Source organism: Dama dama, chromosome X, assembly GCF_033118175.1.
Source record: "Dama dama isolate Ldn47 chromosome X, ASM3311817v1, whole genome shotgun sequence".
NCBI classification, from domain to species: Eukaryota; Metazoa; Chordata; class Mammalia; order Artiodactyla; family Cervidae; genus Dama; species Dama dama.
This window is the reverse complement of record NC_083714.1, coordinates 59,958,439-59,979,774: the sequence shown is the minus strand read 5'-3', so window position 1 is coordinate 59,979,774 and position 21,336 is coordinate 59,958,439. Positions and strand designations below refer to the sequence as shown.

Here is a 21,336-nt window from a genome sequence, read left to right as displayed (position 1 = left end):
GAACCACCTTCCAAGTTCTCATTGATCCAACTACATCATGTAGAAAGGTGTTACTTTTGTACTTACCAATTCTCTTGTAGTTTTCAACAGCATAGTTAAAAGTGAGGGCTTTGCAGGCCAGAGTGATCTGGTTTCAAACATGACTTGTCTACTTACTGTATGACTTTAGATAGGTTATTTAACTTCTCTATGCCTCAGTTTCACATGCAAAATAAGATTCATAAAATCTACCTCATGTGATTTCTCTAGGGCTCAAATCAGTTAATGCCTATAAGGAATATAGGATGGTGTCTGGTATACATTATGCACTTAATGGTAACTTGAACTGTTTGGGGCTAGGGTTCGAGATGGATTTTACTTTATATCTATACATTACACTGCATGGCACTCCCCACTTACTATTTAGGAACTACATCTTCCTGAAGCACCAGAAAAAGTTGATGATGGCAGAAGTTCCAACAAATGAAGTCACTGAGAGAGCTGGGAGATGATGACATTGCTTCAGGCTCTATTTCTCTGTCTACTGTGAACTCTTAGCAAATCCAGAGAGGGCATCATTAACAATGCCACATGAACTAGAGACTTCCTGTATATCACTGCCCCTTTTGGAATCTTAAAAGATCTACAGAAAGATTCTTCCTTTGCAAGTATCAGTTGTCCTTGAGAACATTCTCTGAGCCATCCTGAGGGAATTAGGGACAGCAAGATATGCTGGTTGGATTTAAACAGTTCTGCTGGCAATCTCTCTCTATTTTGCACTGTAAATCAGTCATGCCCTATGTATCCTTCTTTCAGGTCAACCTCTCACTACACAGGCAAAATGATTTAACTCACAACTCTAAAAAGAAATGGACCAGATGCAATGCGGCTCTAAACAACACAAATGGTCCTTCTATGAAGAAACAACTCTGAATTGGAGCCAGCAACACCTTGGCCTGTGAAACAGAATAACATAAGATTGTTCACCTAAAAACAAAACAAACACTGACCGATATTGGCTGCAATAACACTAGGTGCTTGGGTCCATATTAGGCACAATAAAACTCGAGAGTGACTGATCAAGTTACCAGCCCGGTGCCCTTCCACTTTTAGAGTAAGGGGGAAAAAAAAGTTATATTGATTCTCTTTTCCAGCTCAAGGGACTGAGCAGGCAAAATGTTCTCCTCGGCACGTCAAAGAGAAATCTCTTCTTTCCTCTACTCAGACCCTCAGTAAAGAGAAAATTAGACACTGGCACTCTGTAGCCCCTACAGCAACCAGCAAAGCAGCTTTGCTATGGAGCTTGAAGGCAGCACCAAACAACATTTGCTAGAAGAAGCAGGGAGAAGTAGCAGCTGTTTTGGGACCAGAAGACCACTCCTATCCAAACTTTGGCAGCTTCTTAGGTAGGCTGAACTGGCATTCTTTGCCATACTACAGCAGGTGGGCAAGACAATCTCTCTCTTATTTCTTAACACAGGGTTGGTGGGTGGTAAATCTGTGACCCAGGGAAAAGCTGTTCTAGATAGGGTTAGCAGATAAACTATAGGTTAGGCCCAGTAAAATGTGACCTTCAAATAAATAAATATTTTTAGCATAAGTATATACTTTTGGGATATATTGACACTAAAAAAAAATTGTTCCTTATCAAAATTCAAATTTAACTGGGCATCCTATATTTTTATTCATAAAATCTGGCAGCCCTTATTCTAAGTTCTGTCTTACCCTTCTATTTTTAATAACGTTTAAAAATTTTATATTGGAGTATAGTTGATTTACTATATTATTTCAGGCGTACAACAAAGTGATTTAGTTATACATCTACATATTTCTATTCTTTTTCAGATTCTCTTCCCATGTAGGTAGTATTGAGTTGAGTTCCCTGTGCTATACAGCAGGTCCCTGTTGATTATATATTTTAGTTGATTTTATATATTTTATATATAGCAGTGTGTATATGTTAATTTTTATTCTCCATTTCCCGCAGTCCCCTATCTAATCACCAGGGCACTGGAATATAACCTTTGAATAAAGAAAACCAGAAAATATAGAAGAAATAAGTATAAAGGAGTTGAGAGCACATTACTATATTTACAAATATTGTTGAAAGGCGGATCATTTGCCTTTTTTAAAAAATACAAACTCTCTTGATTTGTAGAGAGTGAGGAAGGCTTTACAATTCAATTTCAATGGAATCATGTAAATGGCTACTTTGATATTTATTTCTTTAAATGAATTATCCTTTATAAATAAATTGGTCATATTCTAATTTATTTATGTAAACCCTGTCCCAACCCAACTCACCTTTCATGTCACTGCCAGATCCAAGAAGGTAAAGGAAACAGGGAGAGGTTAATTTGGAAAGTTCTGGTCTCATATGGGAACATCTTATCTGAAGGACCTCAGGGAGGTAGGTTGACGTAAGTTATGCTTCTCCAACTTACGTCCCTTGATGTCCAAGCATCAAGATCTGTCTGAGAACTCCCTTCTAAACACCATTTTGGAAAAAATGTAAAACATCTATTTTCAATTTTAGTAAGGTTATGCATACTAGATGCCAACAACATTTTGGTAATTTCTGTTAAATAATCAGTCAACTAATTCTGTCAGTGTATTTTTGGAGGGGAATGGTGGTGGTGGTGAAGAAATCAGTCAAACCAATTTTCACATTGTGCTGGCTGGGGTAAACATAGACTCTGCTCCCTAAAAATATCACCACTCTGTTTTTCACTTCTTTGAAACTACTTTGCACCTTTATTCCCATTTGTTAGTTCTGCCCTGAGTACAACTGAGGGGGGGGATACAACTACCTCTTATTTGGTACCATATGTTGCTCAAGTTAAAAAGGAATAAATCCAGCATATATGTATGGTGTCCCTGACTTATGGGAGTTTCCCAAGGCATGGGACTAGGGACTAGAAATATAACCCAACAACAAAGGTATATGTGTGTATATATACATATACACATATATCAGTGTGCGTGTGTGTGCTCACTCAGTTGTGTCCGACTCTTTTGTGAGCCTATGGACTGTAGCACACCAAGCTCCTCTGTTCATGGGATTTCCCAGGCATAACTACTGGAGTCGGTTGTATTTCCTACTCCAGGAGATCTTCCCCATCCAGGGATTGAACTCATGTCTCCTGCATTGGAAGGCAGATTCTTTACCACTGAGCCACCAGGAAAGCCCATATATCAGTGTAGGGCCTTGCAAAATCCACATTACTAAAATTTTTAGAGTTTAATATTTTGGGGGCATGTAATTTTTTGAAACTCACTTAAATTTAAGGTAGTTTAAAACCCCATTACAGCAACTGGCAAGCATGGGTAGAAGGCTGAGAGAAGCAAAGACATTTGTAAGCTCTTATTTATGTGTTTTTCTTTCTAATGGCTGCCAATCTTCCAAGTCAGGAAATATTTGCACATGTTCTAGACATCTTCCTGAAGGTATGAGGCTCTCTTGAAACCATCCTTACACTTGGCTGTGCCAAAAACACTACAGCAAACTACAGTACCCCAAGAAAAAAAATACTCTTTCAGGCTTCCTAAATGACTCATTCAGCCTAGAGTAATAAAAAATAAGTAAGGTTAATATTTCCATCCTTTGGAAATATTTATCTCTGCACAGTGTCACCTTTTTTTTTTTTTAATATATGTATAGTCAGAGTAGAAAGTTACTTAGGTGGCATAATTTTTAAAGGCCAACCTGTCTCCAGCACTGGCTTAACAGGGTGTCATTAGACAATCCTTTCCATCAAGGCACATCTGCAGAGAGCCCCCATTAAAACGTGTTATTTGAAAATGGGTCACTTTGTATGCATCTTTTTAGTCCCACAAAAAAATCATGGCAAGTACCCACGTATAGAAGGCATTCTGCTAGTCTCAAAGAGATTATAAAGGTGATTCAAAAAGATTTTCTGGACACACCTAGTTGTCTCATAGTACCTACTTGTAGAATGACAACAATGATAATAAAAGGAGAAAATGAATGTAGGCAATAGAAAACATACTAAGACATTTACATTGAATTTTTTGCTTGGCATATATCCCTGATGCTCTTTGTGCCTAATATCTGCAAGGCACTTTACGAGGTGCTCTGGAAGTATAGCCAAAATGAAAATGTCCTGGTCTCTGCCCCTGAAGAAATCTGTGAACTAGTTTTAAAGACTAATGAATTCCTAGGCATCCACTCCAAGCTTTCGTAGCTGGTTTTCCACTGTCATTACAACACATTATTTTGTGACAAGGTGGAACTTGGAGGAACAAGGAGGAATTGGCTGCCTGCACAATTCTTGTAGAAATCAACCACCAGGAAAGCCTCAAGTTGTAAGTTCTATTGAAACCCACATCTCCATCTTAAGGGATATTATAAGAATTTTACTTAAGCAGTACACTTGGTATTCACCTCATCTCAATGCCAAATCGGACTCCATCTACCTGTTAACTGTCTTTCTCTGCCAGCCTCTAACCTTCCAAGCTGTAGCCACTTAGCCACTACATGAAATTTATTCCAGGCCAGATTGGGAGAAGTTGTATTCTTGAGCAGGAAACAAATTATATATATATATGCTAAGTCACTTCAGTTGTGTCTGACTTTTAAACCCTATGGACTATAGCCTGCCAAGCTCCTCTGTCCATGGGTTTCTCCAGGCAAGAATACTTGAGTGGGTTGCCATGCCCTTCTATTTCCTGCAGCTCCTGCGTTGCAGGTGGATTCTTTATCACTAAGCCACCAGGGAAGCATATACACACACACACACACACACACATACACACATATATATACATATATATAATTTCATCAATATTCCTAGAAATTAATATATTAGAAAATACATAAATTTTTATTTATTTATTTATTTTATTTTAAAAATCCCCGCCAATCAGAAACCAATCATCCATAAAGGAGATCCTGAGGTTCTGTTTCATCTTTGGGAGACACTAATTTTAAATGATCATTTGCTGCCTCCCTCTTCCTTGAGGCTCCCAATAGGAGCAGTAACTGAAGCAAAATACCTCTGGCCTTGCTCACTGGACGAGAGTAAAGCATTAGCAAGCACTTATTTGCCTTCCTAGGGCTTCTAAGGGTTTGAGTAGGGATTTAGTCATGAGCTTCAAGTGTCCTATAAATCCCATCTGCTTGTCCCAGTCTACTTCCAGAATTCTACTAAGTCACTCAGACTAGAGTATGCCTTAGTGCCCATCATGATGCAAACAGGTATGTTGGAGGGACGTATCATAAATAATCTTCATTACTGACCTCAGCTCACCAATTTCCTGTAAACTTTTATATTTGGGCAGATATTTTTTTCAATCGGCTGATCTACTTTACTTTTTACTCTGGCTTGTACCTGTTGAGCTGAACAGAATATAGTAAAGAACACAGACTTAGTGGCCAGGCAAATTTTGGGTTGACTGCTGGCTTTGAACTTACTAGCTTTGTTCAGTTACTCAAATTTTGGATCCTTAATTTCTTCTTTATGAGATGGGGGAGGTTAAAGATAACAATTGTACCTACTTCAAAGCACTCTTATGAGATCTAAATAATACAGTGTAAATTAAACACTAGGCACAATGTAACACAGTGAATGTAACCTTTTTTTAATGGTACCAATTTTTAGGACACCAAGCTCACTATCTCTAAATTGACTAACATTTTATTCTCCATCTTTTTTACTCACTCAATTTGTGTACCAAATATTTTTTTTTATTTTTTTTCAGGGTTAGGAAAAGCTGTCCTTCTATAAGGACTCTCAGATGTGCCCTTTTTGATTGAGGTGGTGTTTTTGTTTTGTTTCTTTTCAGAGTTAATGATTTATATAAAACGTTAGTGGCAGTACTTAGAATATAATCAATCTTCTTTTCCCTTAGGGGAACCTGAATAATCCAAACTCCTTTTCCTAGTGATAATGCAACTCTGTCTACAAATAACATACCTAAAAGGAGCTTTATTATTTTTTCAGCATGAATTACACATAAACCACCTCCATGTTATTATTTCTCCAACTGAAAAGACACAATTTATGCCTCATTGTTCCTCTCTTTCTCCATGCTCTGGTAGAGGAGGAATACAAATTCCTGAGTGTAGCTGAGCAGAGAAAATAAGAGCACAGGTTAAATAACTACTTCATATTCTGACATTCTTTGATATTTTAGTATTATTTTACTCACAGGCCTCTTTATAAGAGACTGCCTTTAATGTAGCCCCAGGAATGTAAAAGTTTGAGAGCTTCCACTTTTAGTTTGAGGGCTTTGCTGGTAGCTCAGCATCCTCCTGCAATGCAAGCAATGTGGGTTCAATCCCTGGGTCAGGAAGATCATCTGGAGAAGGAAATAGCAACTCATTCCAGTATTTTTGCCTGGGAAATCCCATGCACAGAGGACCCTGGCGGACTACAGTCCATACACTGTAGACCCCATAGGGTCACTAAAGAGTCGGACACAACTGAGTCACTAAATAGCTTTTGCTTTGTCACCTCCAGAGAGCTACAGTGGCACATTAATTTCTAAATGCTACTTTTGCATCACCCACAAAACTACCTTAATTACAGATACACAAATGTGGCATGAATGTTGAAAAGCCCTAAAATCAAGTTAGGGTTCATTGTTATTTTCAAGAGTTAGAACTGCCTAAATGCTATCTTCCAAAGTATCTGTTTCATGAAGTGTGGTGAGGACCTGGTTAACTAGTTTCTAGTGGCCAACTGTTAGAGGATCAATGACAAAAGAAAGAACTGTTGATACTTCAATCACCTTCACTGAATTTACTGAGAATCTGACCACTGTGTCATATATATATAAAATATTCTATATAGTATGTGTGTGTGTGAAAGTCGCTCAGTCGTGTCCAACTCTTTGCAATCCCATGGACTATACAGTCCATGGAATTCTCTAGGCCAGAATACTGGAGTGGGTAGCCTTTCCCTTCTCCAAGGGATCTGCCCAACTCAGGGACTGAACCCAAGTCTCCTGCATTGCAGGCGGATTCTCTACCAGTTGAGCCACAAGGGAAGCCCCTATATATATAATTATATATAAACATATGCTATGTATATTCATATATATGCATTTCATATACGTATGTATATACAAATGTATATGTTTAAATGTATAGTCCTATAAATATATGTACATTTATAGTATATATAAATATATATGCATACATATGGAAAATAAACTTGATTGTCAATATATTCGACAAAGAGTACATTAATGTTTTTAGCAGTACTCCCACCAGTCATGAAATTTTGTACATCAGTTTCTAAGTAACTGTACTATTTTCCCCCTGCACACAGAGATTTATATTTTATTTACATTTTATAACTGGGATGTTTTTACCTGATTGAACAAAATCACTATGCTATAGTTTATTAGTCTCAGCTTTTGTTTAAAAATATATATTTGTCTCCATTCATTGAAATTTGTCTTCTCTGCTTGTAGAACTCATTTAGAAAATCAACTGAATTAAGTATATGAAGACATGAGACCATGCTTTTCGGCATTACCCCAACACACCAAACATAGAATTTCATTTTCTCTCCATACATATCTATGAACTCATTAAATAGTTAAGAGTAGTTGTGAAAATTTTTAATTGTGGTCTCTTTAGGGCACAAAAATTTTAATTGTGGTCTCTTTAGGGACTTTTATTATCACCTTTCATGCTATTGCTTTTTCCTCCCTCAAATTTTATCAGGAGGCAGAAGTAAATTTAGGTATAACACAAAAGGAAAAAAGACAAACCTAAAACTCAGGGACTGAGTTATATTCCACAGTTGGAGAGATGTCATGACCAACACAGAAATACTCCATGTTTTCCAAGGCCTTTAGGCCTCAGCACTCTCCACTAATTTGGTCCCTTGAGTCTCCTTTTATTTAGTGTATGTTGGTTCATTCACCCTCATTGCAAATACTCAACCTCAGTTCTCTTATTGAGGAAAAAACGTAGTCCCGGAGTCTGAGTTAGAAGGTTCATTAGACTTTGCACATCCAGGAAAAAAAAAAATGGAGATCCTTATTTTCTTCCTCCTTTTGCCCACTTTCACACTTGCACTCCCTTTCCTTATTTTATTTCATGACTCCCTCCTTAATATAGAGCTACAATCATAGGGAAAATAACCTCCTTCTTTAGGTCCATTAAAACTAAATCAATAAAAATGACCATCTCTCCCCACCAAATGTCTTCTAATTTTTTTTTTCTTCTGATAATTCTAACCAGCACCTAGTACCTAACACAGTGCTTGGGACACAGTGAACATTCGATAAGTATTTTTAATTGTATTATGGAAAATTAAACATTCAAAGCAATGTATTTATTTAATGGATAAATTTATGTTTCCTATGTGAGAGAAGCCTGAGGGTTACTTAAAGACCAATCCCTACTTTTGAGGCGTATAATCACCAGGGGGCAATGTCATAGGAAGAAGGAGGAACAAAGAGAAGGCTCTGGACTTAAGATACTGCACCAGGAAGGCACAACAGTCTAGTAAGCCTGTAGCCTCAATTCAGCTTCAGCTTCTGCTTATGAGTCTTGCAATGTATAATGAAATGCACAGTGTTATGCACTTTATGGCCGCTCAAGCAATATTTGTTGGCTGACTTAATTGAGCTATATTTGCAAAATGGCAAGGATGTGAGAAAACTTTCCTACCTAAAAAGAAAGCATTCACAGTGCTAGACATTTGGTAGGCAAATAAACAGTATAATTTCAGCCTAAAAGGAAAAATACTCAATCCCCTATCCAATAGGTCTAGTGGCAAGGCAACCCAAATGTCAGCACCATGTTTCTGAAACTTAATTTAAAATATGATAAATTGTATGTCATCCACTTTGAGGACATTTCTTTCCTGCCTTTCTGTTCCCACTCCCTGTCCCAACTTCACATCCAGAAAATGTAACTAGTAAACCTAAATATTACCTGTCTGGTGATATTTCCAAGTAAAAGCATTGTGTCAAGCAGTGATTTTAAAAAATCAAATTTGACAGGGATGTCTTGGACAGTGTTTTAAAAAGAAACTGCCATATTCAACAGTGCACTTCCAGAGAGCAAGCGATTTGGGAATTTGCTCATCATTGTAATGCCACCCACACCTTCTATATCTGACTTAATCCACTGAGTACCAAGGAACAGGTGACTGCTGTAAGATCTCTCAAGGACGGTGCTTACTTATGCCCATTATGTTTTTAAGTTTTAGAACAATAAGATATTTGATACAGTCTATTCCTTCCACCAACAGTAACTGAGTTCTAACTAGGCATCAGGGACAAGTGAAAATTAAGCGCTTTAGAACGAACTGTAAAGTTTCACCCTATCTCAGCTGAATTATTCCTTTGCCTGAAATAACTACCTTAAACCTATTCCCACTCCTTTTCCTGCCCTCATCACCTGCAAATGGCAATGTGGGAACAGATGATTAAGGCTAGAAGTATAGTCAAGACTTCATGAAGATCAAGGCAAACTGGTTCACTCTGGCGATTCAGTTCATTGTCTTACCCCAACTGTATTCTGTGTAACAAAATGCTGTTAGGTAACAGTAACACAGAACTAAAGAGGATCTTGATGAAAGTGAAAGAAGAGAGTGAAAAAGCTGGCTTAAAACTCAACATTCAAAAAACGAAGAACACGGCATCCAGTCCCATCACTTCATGGCAAATAGATGGGGAAACAATGGAAACAGTGACACTTTATTGGGGGGGGGGCTCCAAAATCATTGCAGATGGTGACCGCAGCTATGAAATTAAAAGACACTTGCTTCTTGGAAGAAAAGTTATGACCAACCTAGACAGCATATTAGAAAACAGAGACATTACTTTGCTGACAAAGGTCCATTTAATCAAAGCAATGGTTTTTCTAGTAGTCATGTATGGGTGTGAGAGTTGGACTATAAAGAAAGCTGAGCACTGAAGAACTGATGCTTTTGAACTGTGGTGTTGGAGAAGACTCTTGAGAGTCCCTTGGACTGCAAGGAGATCCAACCAGTTCATCCTAAAGGAGATCAGTCCTGGGTGTTCATTGGAAGGACTGATGTTGAAGCTGAAACTCCAATACTTTGGCCACCTGATGAGAATAACTGACTCACTGGAAAAGACCCTGATGCTGGGAAAGTTGAAAGTGGGGGGATAAAGGGACGACAGAGGATGAGATAGTTGGATGGCATCACCAACTCGATGGATATGAGTTTGAGTAAGCTCCAGGAGTTGATGATGGACAGGGAAACCTGGCATGCTACAGTCCATGGGTTCGCAAAGAGTCAGACACAACTGAGTGACTGAACTGACTGAACACATTGGGTATCATAGTAGTTACTGAGCTAAATATTAGGTCTTGCTATCAGGTAGTAAGGTGGAGGAAAGAATGGAAGCACATGATGATAATCATTTTATTTGGTGCAATGAGTAACTTCTCCACCTAACAGCCAATAATCAGCTTCTGTTTTGCAAGGTGGTGAAAGAACTATAGGATAGTTTTTACTATGCTCATAACACTAAGAATAAGTTTACATTTTATTGAGTTCCAGGCACTGTGCTAGGTGTATTGTTGAAGAGCCAAAAAAACAAAAACTGCTGGAGGTTATCTAGTCAAATAGATTTATTTTATACTTGAGGAAATAGGCCCAGAAAAGTCAATCTACAAATATTGTGTCAGTCAACAGCAGGGTCAGGTTGCCACCCACTGAGCTATCCTAAAAGGCCTTGGTCTCTCTCTTAATATTCCATATTCCATAGAAAAACTACAGCCTCTCTGGGTATACTGATCTTTGGGAAACTGTTCATTTTTTAATAGTACCATTAAAAAAAGTTTCAAAGTAATTAATTTTTGTTAATATGGTCTCACATGGGCAAATTCTAAGTATTCTTCCAATTTGAATGACAATTCTTAAGCTATGAGACGAGAATCTAAAGGTGAAAAGGAAACTACATTTTATAACTCTAGCAGAGTAAAAGAAAGAAAGAACTGCACTGTCTCCTAAAAAGAGAAAAGTAAAACTCACGATTTTAAATGAGGTTTATACTGGCAGGCGGCAGGAGAGGGTAGAAAGACAGGTATTTAATTAGAAGAAAAAGAAGGAAAGGAAAAGGGTTACAATGTGGAGTGTGCAACTCAGCCTTCATTTCAACATGCACAGACCTCAGCAGACAGCTGGAAACCTGCCAGAGAACGAGGCCTTGGAAACAAGCTGGAAGACATTGGAGAGACTTTAACCAAAACAAACACCAGCAGGGGATGTGGTTGGCAGAGTTGAAAAAGCAAAGGACTCTATGAGTCACTCCAACATTAATTTCGAATGTTATCATGCTTCCATTTTGTTATACAAGGTATTTATACATCATTTTATATACATATATATATTCACATATATATACATATGCACATATATATTATTTAGGTAAAAAACAAATAACATTACAATCATTAGAAATATGCAATTTAAAATATAGAAAAGTACATCCACTATCTCACTATTCTATTAATAATATTTAATTCACTATTTTAATGTGCAAATTTTTAACATAACTGTAATCAGAATATAAAAATAATATGCAATATGTAACACTGTAAACATAGTTCTGTGCTGCTAGATAGCTTCATAAACATTGCTTTTCAGAGCAATGAGATATTAACTAAGTTAAGATAATTTACAAAGGGGAAATGATAAATGGTCAACAAAGGGTGGGGGAGATAGATTGGGAATTTGAGATTGACATGTACACACTGCTATATTTAAAATGGATAAACAACAAGGACCTACTGTATAGCACAGGGAACTATGCTCAGTATTATGTAACAACCAAAATGGGAAAGAATTTGAAAAAGAATAGATACATGTATAACTGAGTCATTTTGTTGTATATCTGAAACACAACAATGTTGATCAACTGTGCCCCAATACAAAATAAAAAATTTTTAAAAAGATTTTTAATGAACTGCTAAATGCCAAGTATGGGCTAGCCTTAGAGAGCAGTACTCTTAAAACAGTCAAAAGCTTTTCTCCACACATTTATGGTCCTGACCTGGTATAGAGAAGCCCTTGCAGTAGGAAAAATGTGAAACCATATCCAATTTCTCTCCCTCTCACCCATTCAGTAAAAGCCCTAAGCTTTAGGGGAAGGGCACCAAATGCTGTTCCTTCCAGGGTACAGGTGAAGACCTGATATAGCTGGGGGAAATGTAAAAACATATTCAGTCCTCTACTTCTGGGGGAAGCACAGGAATCATTCCTGGATCCAAGCCATTGAGAGGTGTCTTACTAGTAATAGAAGAGCAGGTTAAGTAAGAAGGTCCCACTCTCATGACCTAGAGGCACAGGATCTGCCTAAGACAGGGGTTGAATCAGGAAAACAGAGAACTCTTCCCTGCCCTACTAGATGCTTAGTTGCTCAGTCATGTCTGATTTTTTGCTACCCCATGGACAGTAGTTCGCCAATCCATGGGATTTTCCAGGCAAGAATATTGGAGTGGGTTGCCATTCCCTTCTCCAGGGGATCTTCCTGACCCTAGTAAGAAGGGATAGCAATATACATACCTCTGGGGGAGGCAGGAGAGCACTGAGTGAGTATCTTTGAAGAACATAGCACAAAGAAAAACTAAAGCTCATATCCCAGAAACTCAGAGTCCCCTGAGATGGTAAATACCCCCACAAAATATACACACACACACACAGAGGCACATGCATGTGCACACAAAACAAAAATAAAAACAAACCCCCTATACATTTCATATTTAAACTGCTGTAAAACAAAGAAGAAAAATTTTAAAAGGCAGCCGGAAGAAAAACACAAAGGAACAAAGACAAGAATGACAGCAGACTTCAGAAAACATGCAAGCCAGAAGACAATAGAGTATTATCATTAAAGTGCTGAAAGGAAAAACAGTAACTGTTAACCCCAAATTCTATATCCAATGTAAATATCTTTTGAAAATGGAGAGACTTTTCACATAAAGGCAGAGACTTAATTACCAGAAGCCCTGCACTATAAGAAATGTTAGAGGAAGTTCTTCAGGCTTAAGGATATCATACACAGAAACTTCGATTTAACCAAATAAATGATGATACCAGAAATAGCTCAAATGAGTATAAATATAATTTTTCTTCCTTTTAAATTGCTCTAAAAGACAACTGACTAAATAAAAAGTAGTAGTATTGAGTAGAGGGAACACAGTAGTAGTAGTATGGGTTTATATCATATATAAGAACAAAATATATTAAACTATAAGCATAGTACACAAGCTGGGATACCACACAGGGAAGTGGTAAAATATTACTTGAAGGTATACTGTGTAATTTAAGATGGATATTGAAAAATCTTGATTATGGTAGTAGTTACATGATTGGACATATTTGTCCAAACTCATGAAATTGTTCACTTACAAGGATGAATTTTTCCAAGTGTAAACTATACCTCAATAAACCCTAGTTTAAAAGAAAGAATTATTATGCACAACTCACCTTTAACCCTCTTGACTTTTCTTCTTCTTATGGCATCACAATTCTGATGACTGCTGATGAAAAACCATCTTTTTGTGTTATCTAGCCTTACCTGTGCGTTTTGCCTTATAAAACCGAGGGTTTTATTCCTAATATCTGATGGTGAAGAGAGCTATATACCTTCAAATGAAAGTACCCAAATACACACACACTTAAATACACACCCCTGAGGAATTAAAACATGTGTAGAGCCATGGATATGACAAATGTGCCATAAAGAAGAGAAACTTGTATGCATAAGGTATAGGAATCTATGCACAAGGTGGCAAAATTTGCTTAGATCACACAAATGTTAACTAATCATTCAGTCTGGATGCAACTGGGATAACATAAACAATACATTTGCATCTGTATCACATCACTGTCTAAAGCTTATTGTTTCTGTTAATAGGTTAGGTCAAAATAACTTAAGAAAACTTTTACCATGAATATTGACATTCTCTGTTTCTTATACTCACCAAGTTTCTTCCTACTTTTAGGACTCCTCCACAATTCTATTTCTACTACTCAGTGTCTGTACTATAAGTACCTTTGTACAAATTTTAAAGATCTCCCCACCCTACCTGGGTAGATGAATTTTAAAAACAAACTCCTGGGCAGATGCAGCCCTAAGGGTACAAGGCCTGGCAAGCAAAGGGTACCTTTGTGGGAATTAGAAGGAAGCCCCTTTCACTGGACCCATTTCAGGATACTTCTACGTGACCCGTAAGGAGAGGACCTGTGGTCAGCTGACAGTAAGGATCAGTCCAGGGATAGTGATTTGGTATTTGAGGGATATGCCTAGGGAAGAGGAATCCTGCATTTGTACATATCATTATACAGGATTGAGAAAATGTCTATTCACCATATTAGAGTCGGGGAAGGGAACCTGATAAATGATAGGGCCACTAAAGCACCGTTATCTCCAATAGAACTCTTTACACTGCTCCTGCTCTACCTGGAATGAATCAGCATCATCCTCTACAATCATACATTTGCTTGGTTACCTTATATTTGTTCTCCTGCTGTCAGTTTACCAGTGATTTCCCCAGGAAGGCTGACCCTTCAATCTAAAATAAGCCCCCTTGTTCTTTACTTTTATATCACTAGGAATTTTCTTACATAGATATATTACAATTGCAATTATATAATTATTTACGTGTTTACTTTTATATATTTGCCTCCTCCAACCCCCCCCCCAGACACACACATACACACATTTAGTCACTTATACATTTCTAGTCTATAAACTCTAGAAGAGCAGGAACTATCTGCTTTGTTCACCAAGTTATCTCCAAAGTCTATCACAGTGTCTGTCATATACTTTGTGGTATATAAAAATCATTGAACAAATGCATAGATTTTCTTGTTAGATTATTTGGGAAACTATCACATACATGTGCACATTCAAGTACACAGGATGATATAGAATGCTATGGAAACTTTTGCAACATTCAGCTTAAAAGCTGAGTGTGAGTAGCTAGAACAGTATGGATATACAATATAAGACAAGTGATATTTTTATTTAGGTACATATTATTTGAATTAGTTCCCTTTTCCTTTGGCAATTTTATTAACTTTCTGCTAATAATGTTTAGATCTTAGGTTTTGTTGGTTGGCTCACTATAGCTTTCTAATCCATTTCTTTCATAATAATTCTCACAGTTGTCACTGAGCTATCTTAATTTGATTGTTCTCTCAAAGTGAAATATGCTTTGGCATTATTTGATTTGCAGTGTAGGGTTTTGACTTGAAATCATTGTTGTCATTAGAAAATGCAGAATGAAAACATAATGTAACTCCACTTACCAAATAGATTCTGCCATAAGTACCAAGGCCAATGGTTTTATCCAGTGAGAATATTCCAGTTGGATCCTACAAAAATGTACAATAAAATTTCTGAATTTTCTTGGAAAAACAGCTAAGCATTAAACTATATAGAATGATATTTTCAGTCTGCCTTGTTCCCTTAGAATTTCCGTGGGAAGAACCTAAGTGTTATTTACCAAAAGAAAACAGTTATCATAATCTCCCTGGACTGGGTGTACTATTTTTTAAAAAATGCAATTGTGTGAACATTAAATAGTTGTACAATTAATTATCATAAAACTGTGAAATTGGTACAATCATGTCTAGGTGAGGCATATTCATAATTTAATTAGAAACACTATTAGAAGTAGAAAGAAATTCATTTACTTGCAATGAAAGACTTTTTTCATATCCATTTTTTGAGTGCTAACCAGAAAGGCAGAAAGTTTACCATACAGTAATGGTAATATTGAATAGATATATAACGATAAGTAGATATTGGCTATAAAGTCTAAGTTGTTTATTTATATAATAGCAATTTCCCTGGTGACTCAGTCAGTAAAGAATCTATCTGCAATGCAGAAGACCTGGGTTGGACCCCTGGGTCGGGAAGATCCCTTGGAAAAGGAAATGGCAACCCACTCCTATGGACATAGGAGCCTGGCAGGCTACAGTCCATGGGGTTGCAAAGAGATGGACATGAGTGGGCAACTAACACACACACACACAATTCTTAAGAAGAACATTGCTTCTAAATATGAATAACGAAACAAGATCACGGCAATAAAAGAGTACCATTTAAAAAAAAGAAAGAGTTGCTTTTGTTTGTTTTTAGTTAATCTTTACATCAGCTGAATATGTTTTCATGGCACAAATTCACTGGTGATACAGTCTGTGTCTTAACCTTAAATGTGACATCATAGAAGACAAAATACAACATGTTTATCAACAGATTCCTGAGGTTTCCACATTCATCCTTAAACATTATTTTCTTACCTTAAAATATTCATATTAATTTCCGGTTCACCACAAAACATGGTTTCTTGAATTTTATCACTACTTAAACTTTTATCCTAGCAGCTTATTATGCTACTTTGGCAAAACATGTATGAGGTATGAGTAGATGCTGGTTTACACACAAAGCAATGGGAGCATTGGCAAATTCTTGGAAATTCACATGCCTTATAGAAAGCACATTTTATATTCACAAACTTCATGTAACCTTGTTTGAAAATATTTTTATCACTGTGACAAATATGAGCTAAACAGAAAAACTACTGAGCAAATGCAATGTATATGACTGAAATTATAGACTCCTTTAAACTGGTGTGATATGTGTGTAACCTAGCAAAACTGTCATAGGAAAATGACACAGCTCTGGGATTACTTTAATCAACAAATATTCACCTGGACAGAGTCAGGAGACTGAAAGTTTAGTCCCAGTTCTGCCTTTAATTAACTATATGATTTTGTGTAAGTTACTTACTCTCTCTTGGGACTCAGTTTTCACATATATAAAATAAAGGCGCTGTGTTAGGTGACTTCCTAGCTCTAAAATTCTTTGGAAAAATCAGATTCTGACATTCGAAAATCCAGATGCTTCCAATGCACTGATATGACAATTGCTAGCAGGCTACTTTCTTAAAATTTTCATTAAAATCAGTGCCACAATATGCACAATATCATTGTAGGAAAACAGTTCTGGGAAATACTCCCAATGAAAATACAAAGTTTTTTAAATTATAATTTTGAGAATAAAAGTAAAAAGAGAGGTATAGTGGGTTTTGATAATAACCATATCATTGTTGTTATAATTCATTGAAAAAATTATGGGAAAAAGTTAGCCAACAAAGAATTTCCTAAGGTTCGGCTTGAAGAGCTTATCAATTTAACATATTTGTTTAAAGGAGATCTTTGTGGAATTTATGAGACATTATTAATTCTGGAGAAATAGCCTCCTAGTCATTGGTCAAAAGAATCAACTATGTTAGCTGGTTCTTATTGGTAAACCATTCTTTTTATAGTTGAGGCTGCATTTTAGCTTAAAAAAATGAAAAGATACCATATATCAGATAATTACTGCATTATCTGAACATGTTTATTTCCAAATCTTTGAACACAGTCTTTAATTCCTTTTCTAGCCCTCAATAATGTAAGTACCATACTCACACTTGAATTCAAGTATCTATTTACTCGAAAAAGACACCAAGGAAACAAACGGGAGAATAAAATGCCTGTGCAATTCTTGGAGGCCTTATTTTATCTATATTCATATTGTTTAGCAATTTCTTCCTGCTCACAAATGACTGAAACATCTTAAATTCATTCTCCTCATGCTCATACTTAATTAAAGAAGGTTTTAAAAACTTTTTCTTCTGTTCTTAATGGCAGCTAAATCTAGTATTCATTTATTCTAAGAGTATTTTTTTCATTAGTTTTATACAAGATTTTTTATTTCTGTCTCCACATTAATCTTTCAAAACTAAATGACTGTCAAACTGGGCAAAAAGAGGAGGGGTCTATGCTAATTACTAGGATAACACTACACAATTTCTTATATCAAATTTTCCACTGAATTATAGTCAGAGAAAGTTTATTCCAGGCTCCCAAGGGAGGAAGTACTGAGAAGTCAACTTTATTTTATTTTATTTTTTTTGGTGACTGTGAAATTCAAAGATTCTCACTAGCAGGGTCTTTATGATTACTTGGTCCTCTCCTCTGCCCTGCTATTTACAGATAAGAAAACTAGAAGAGGAAAGATCTTTATATTTATGACTGTTATATTAATTTAGAGAATATTTGATGGTTCGGTACATACTTCGGTGTTCCATTTGGTTAAAAAAATAGTTAACAGGAAACCTTAATTTGTGAAAGTTTTCCTCAAAAGATAGTACTGAAAGTCTAATTTTTAAAACATTTTGAATCGTAAAATGATGGGCAAATACTCTGTTATATTTTTCTATGTGTCTAAAAATCTCCTGCAATTTAAAAGTCCTAGTCTGTTTGCCCCCTGAATTCTAGAATTTTAGGGAGATATTTCTGTCTTCTGAATTCAAGAAGAGGTAAGAAAATGATCACATTGATGGATACTTTTATTAAGGGCTGGGGTTAAGGGCAACAGGAAGAAAAAGAACCACTAGAAGGCAGTGTTTGCTGGTCATGGGAGAGACGCAGAGACAGATCTACAGAACCAAATACAGCAGAAATTAAGAACAAAGGGGAAATGATAAATGGTCAACATAGGTAGCAATACATTTCAGATTCAGGGCAGTAAAAGAATATCACAGAAATTATCCTAGTAGTTAGCTAAAGAAAGAAAAGAAATTGCAAGTACCTAGAAGGAACAGCAGAGGCTATTGTTCTTTTATTTCAAATATTAGAAGTAGTGACTTTATGAAAATAGTTTATGGATAGAGAAGCTTAAAATGGCAGATATAACAAAATAAGTGTCAGTAAGTTTCAGAGATATTTGGAGGAGTGGGCTTCACAATTCGTGTGGAAATTTAAAAAGGACCATCTCTTCCTCTACACCAGTGTTTCTCAAACTGTGGACGGCACACTCTCCCAACATGAGACTCATCTGGGGATTCTTGTTTCAAATACAGATTCCTTGTCCCAACCACGGAAATATGAAAACTGCGTTTCTGTGGATGGGCCCCAAGCTCATTCTTGAGAACTGTTCTGGTGCACTAACACAAAACCTACTGCTCTTGATATTGGGGCAGGGGACTGAGAAAACTGGCTGAAGTACAACGCTGTGTTGAGGTGATGTTCTAGAATACCTAATAGAAGATAAGCTGAATATTTCAATCCTTGTGGACTAGAAGGTAAAACTGACTCCAAATAGGAGGCTAAGTAAGGGATTTGAGAAAGTGAAAGGTTCTCATGACTGAGTGTGGAAGGTAGGCTTGGTCTTCCACCCAGGGTGGTGGAAGACTGGGAGAGGTGGCAGTTTATATTTAAATATAAACCTAATGTAATTCAAATATAGATTTTTGGATCATGTACTATTTCAGATCACCTCTGCCACTACTGTCCTCCAGGCCTGTCTAATCCTGACCCCAATATAGATTAGGACTACACATGGTAGTGTCAAATACCAAGGCCACAGTCGTGAGGAATGTCATTACCATACTGGGCACAGAAGGCAAAGGGCCTATCATAGTGAAAGACATGCCAGATTTGGAGATGAAGAAATAGTTTCCAGTTCCAAGGATGGAGTGACATATGTATACTAGGGAAAAAGCTTTTATATATATATATATATATATATATATATATATATATATATATATATATATATCCCCAGGTATTGCTGTTTGCAGGCAATGTGAAACACACAGATTACACACACACACACACACATATATATATATACACACACACAACTCACACCTATGTATAATGTTTTATATATATAAAACATAAGGCTTTTGCAATTCTTTTTTCAAAAAACGAAGCATAAACCACAAGTCTCTGTATTTTCTTTTCTGTTTTTCACCTGTAGGAAATAATTATTCAACAGTTAGTCAGCGAAAATGGAAAAATGATAGTAACCCATTAATTAACAAAGAAGATGTAGTTTACCCACCTCTCGTTCTCTGATTATTATGTTCACTCTCTCATTTTAGGGAATTATGCAAAAAATGTACAGTTCCCCTCCTCTCTCCCTGTTTCCACAGCTTTCATTGTTGCTTACTATTTTAGGTTTTAAAAAATACCTAATAGCAAAAGTGTCAAATAACCTTCTACCACTTTCTTTAAATCACAATTTGCACAGCGAGCCTGACTTCTCTCAAAGGTCCTTGTCTTGTGGTCATTTAGCTGGCCAGCCATGAAATGGACATAATATATCAATTTTAAACTACAGCTGTATTTAAATATTCTATACTCTGCATGATTCTTTTCTGCTCAATATGAAACTCCAACGTCTCAATCCTCCCTCATTATCTGGCTTTTGCCGTGCTGGTATACTTAGTGTTGACAAATGCCAACTTTTTGATCTCATATACATCCTATCGAGGATTATTATCACAAGGGATCTCAGTGTACGCAGGTTTCTTTGCTTGCTTTATCATGTCTATTTTGCACCAAAACGCAAACTTCCAAACAGGTAACTTAGGTATCTCTTGACCTCTTTATTTACTCTTATTTCTTCACCAACTTTAGGACATAAATCAAATGCAAAGAAATCACTAATCTATACAGTGATTACAGCACTGTACTAATCTATACAGCAACAGTGAACTTTTGACATCTCTAAAAATTCGATGTAAAAAAAAAAAGAAATTCTAAAGGGGGTGCTCTTCTTCCACTTGATTTCTTAGGGTTTAGACCTGGATGGATATTCAGAGGGAGATTTAGGCATAATTTGCTCACATGGTGAAGATCTCCATGATATAAAATGGCTCCTACATAATAGAAATTTAGAAACTGTTAGAAGTTGAGGACTTAATGAGAGTTTCATAAAGTCTGTAAAATGAGCCAAACATCGATGTCCTGAGGTTTTGTATCTTCTCCCTAGTCCTGCATTAAAAACTACCCTCATCTTTCTCCACTTCATCAACACCCAGAAAACTAATATTTCACTGAACTGCAGCCTTTCCCTTTATCATCTTGGCTCTCACCAAGTTCTTATGTCCCAGGCCCTAACTGGGTCAGTTAGTCTGAGCCATTTCCCCCCATTCTTTGCGGCAATCAAACCCCTTCTTTTCCTCCTTGCTTTTGGGATTCCTTGCTCTGTCATTTCCAGGAGGTCTTTCCCATTCCTGCCTTTAGTCAATTTTCAAAAGAGTTTATTTCAGCTTGCCTATCTATGGGTGGTTTCCTTATTTACCCTAGTTCGCTTTTTTTCCCCGCTTTCCCCCACAATACACAGATAATGTTGGAGGAGGGTAACGTTTCATTTGTTGGTTTTACACTTGGGGGAAAATCTAGTCAGAATATGAAAGTGCTGTTCAGAAAGGAAACCACCAATTGAGGCCTCCATATTCCAGAAATCTCATGTATACACCAAGTGGGAGAATACTTTTTAAAATTCTGTGAGTTTATTTTATGAAGCTGCATCAATAACCACAATGCT

The 21,336-nt window shown here is 36.6% G+C and overlaps 1 protein-coding gene across 1 annotated transcript in view; it reads right to left on the bottom strand.

Annotated features, from left to right (window-relative positions):
* Window positions 1-21,336, bottom strand: part of NRK (Nik related kinase) — a 119,431-nt gene that overhangs the window by 96,759 nt on the left and 1,336 nt on the right. Inside the window, exon 2 of the mRNA XM_061136489.1 lies at window positions 15,255-15,320. Within this exon, the coding sequence (XP_060992472.1) occupies window positions 15,255-15,320 (66 nt within the window). The remainder of the gene's footprint in view (window positions 1-15,254; window positions 15,321-21,336) is intronic.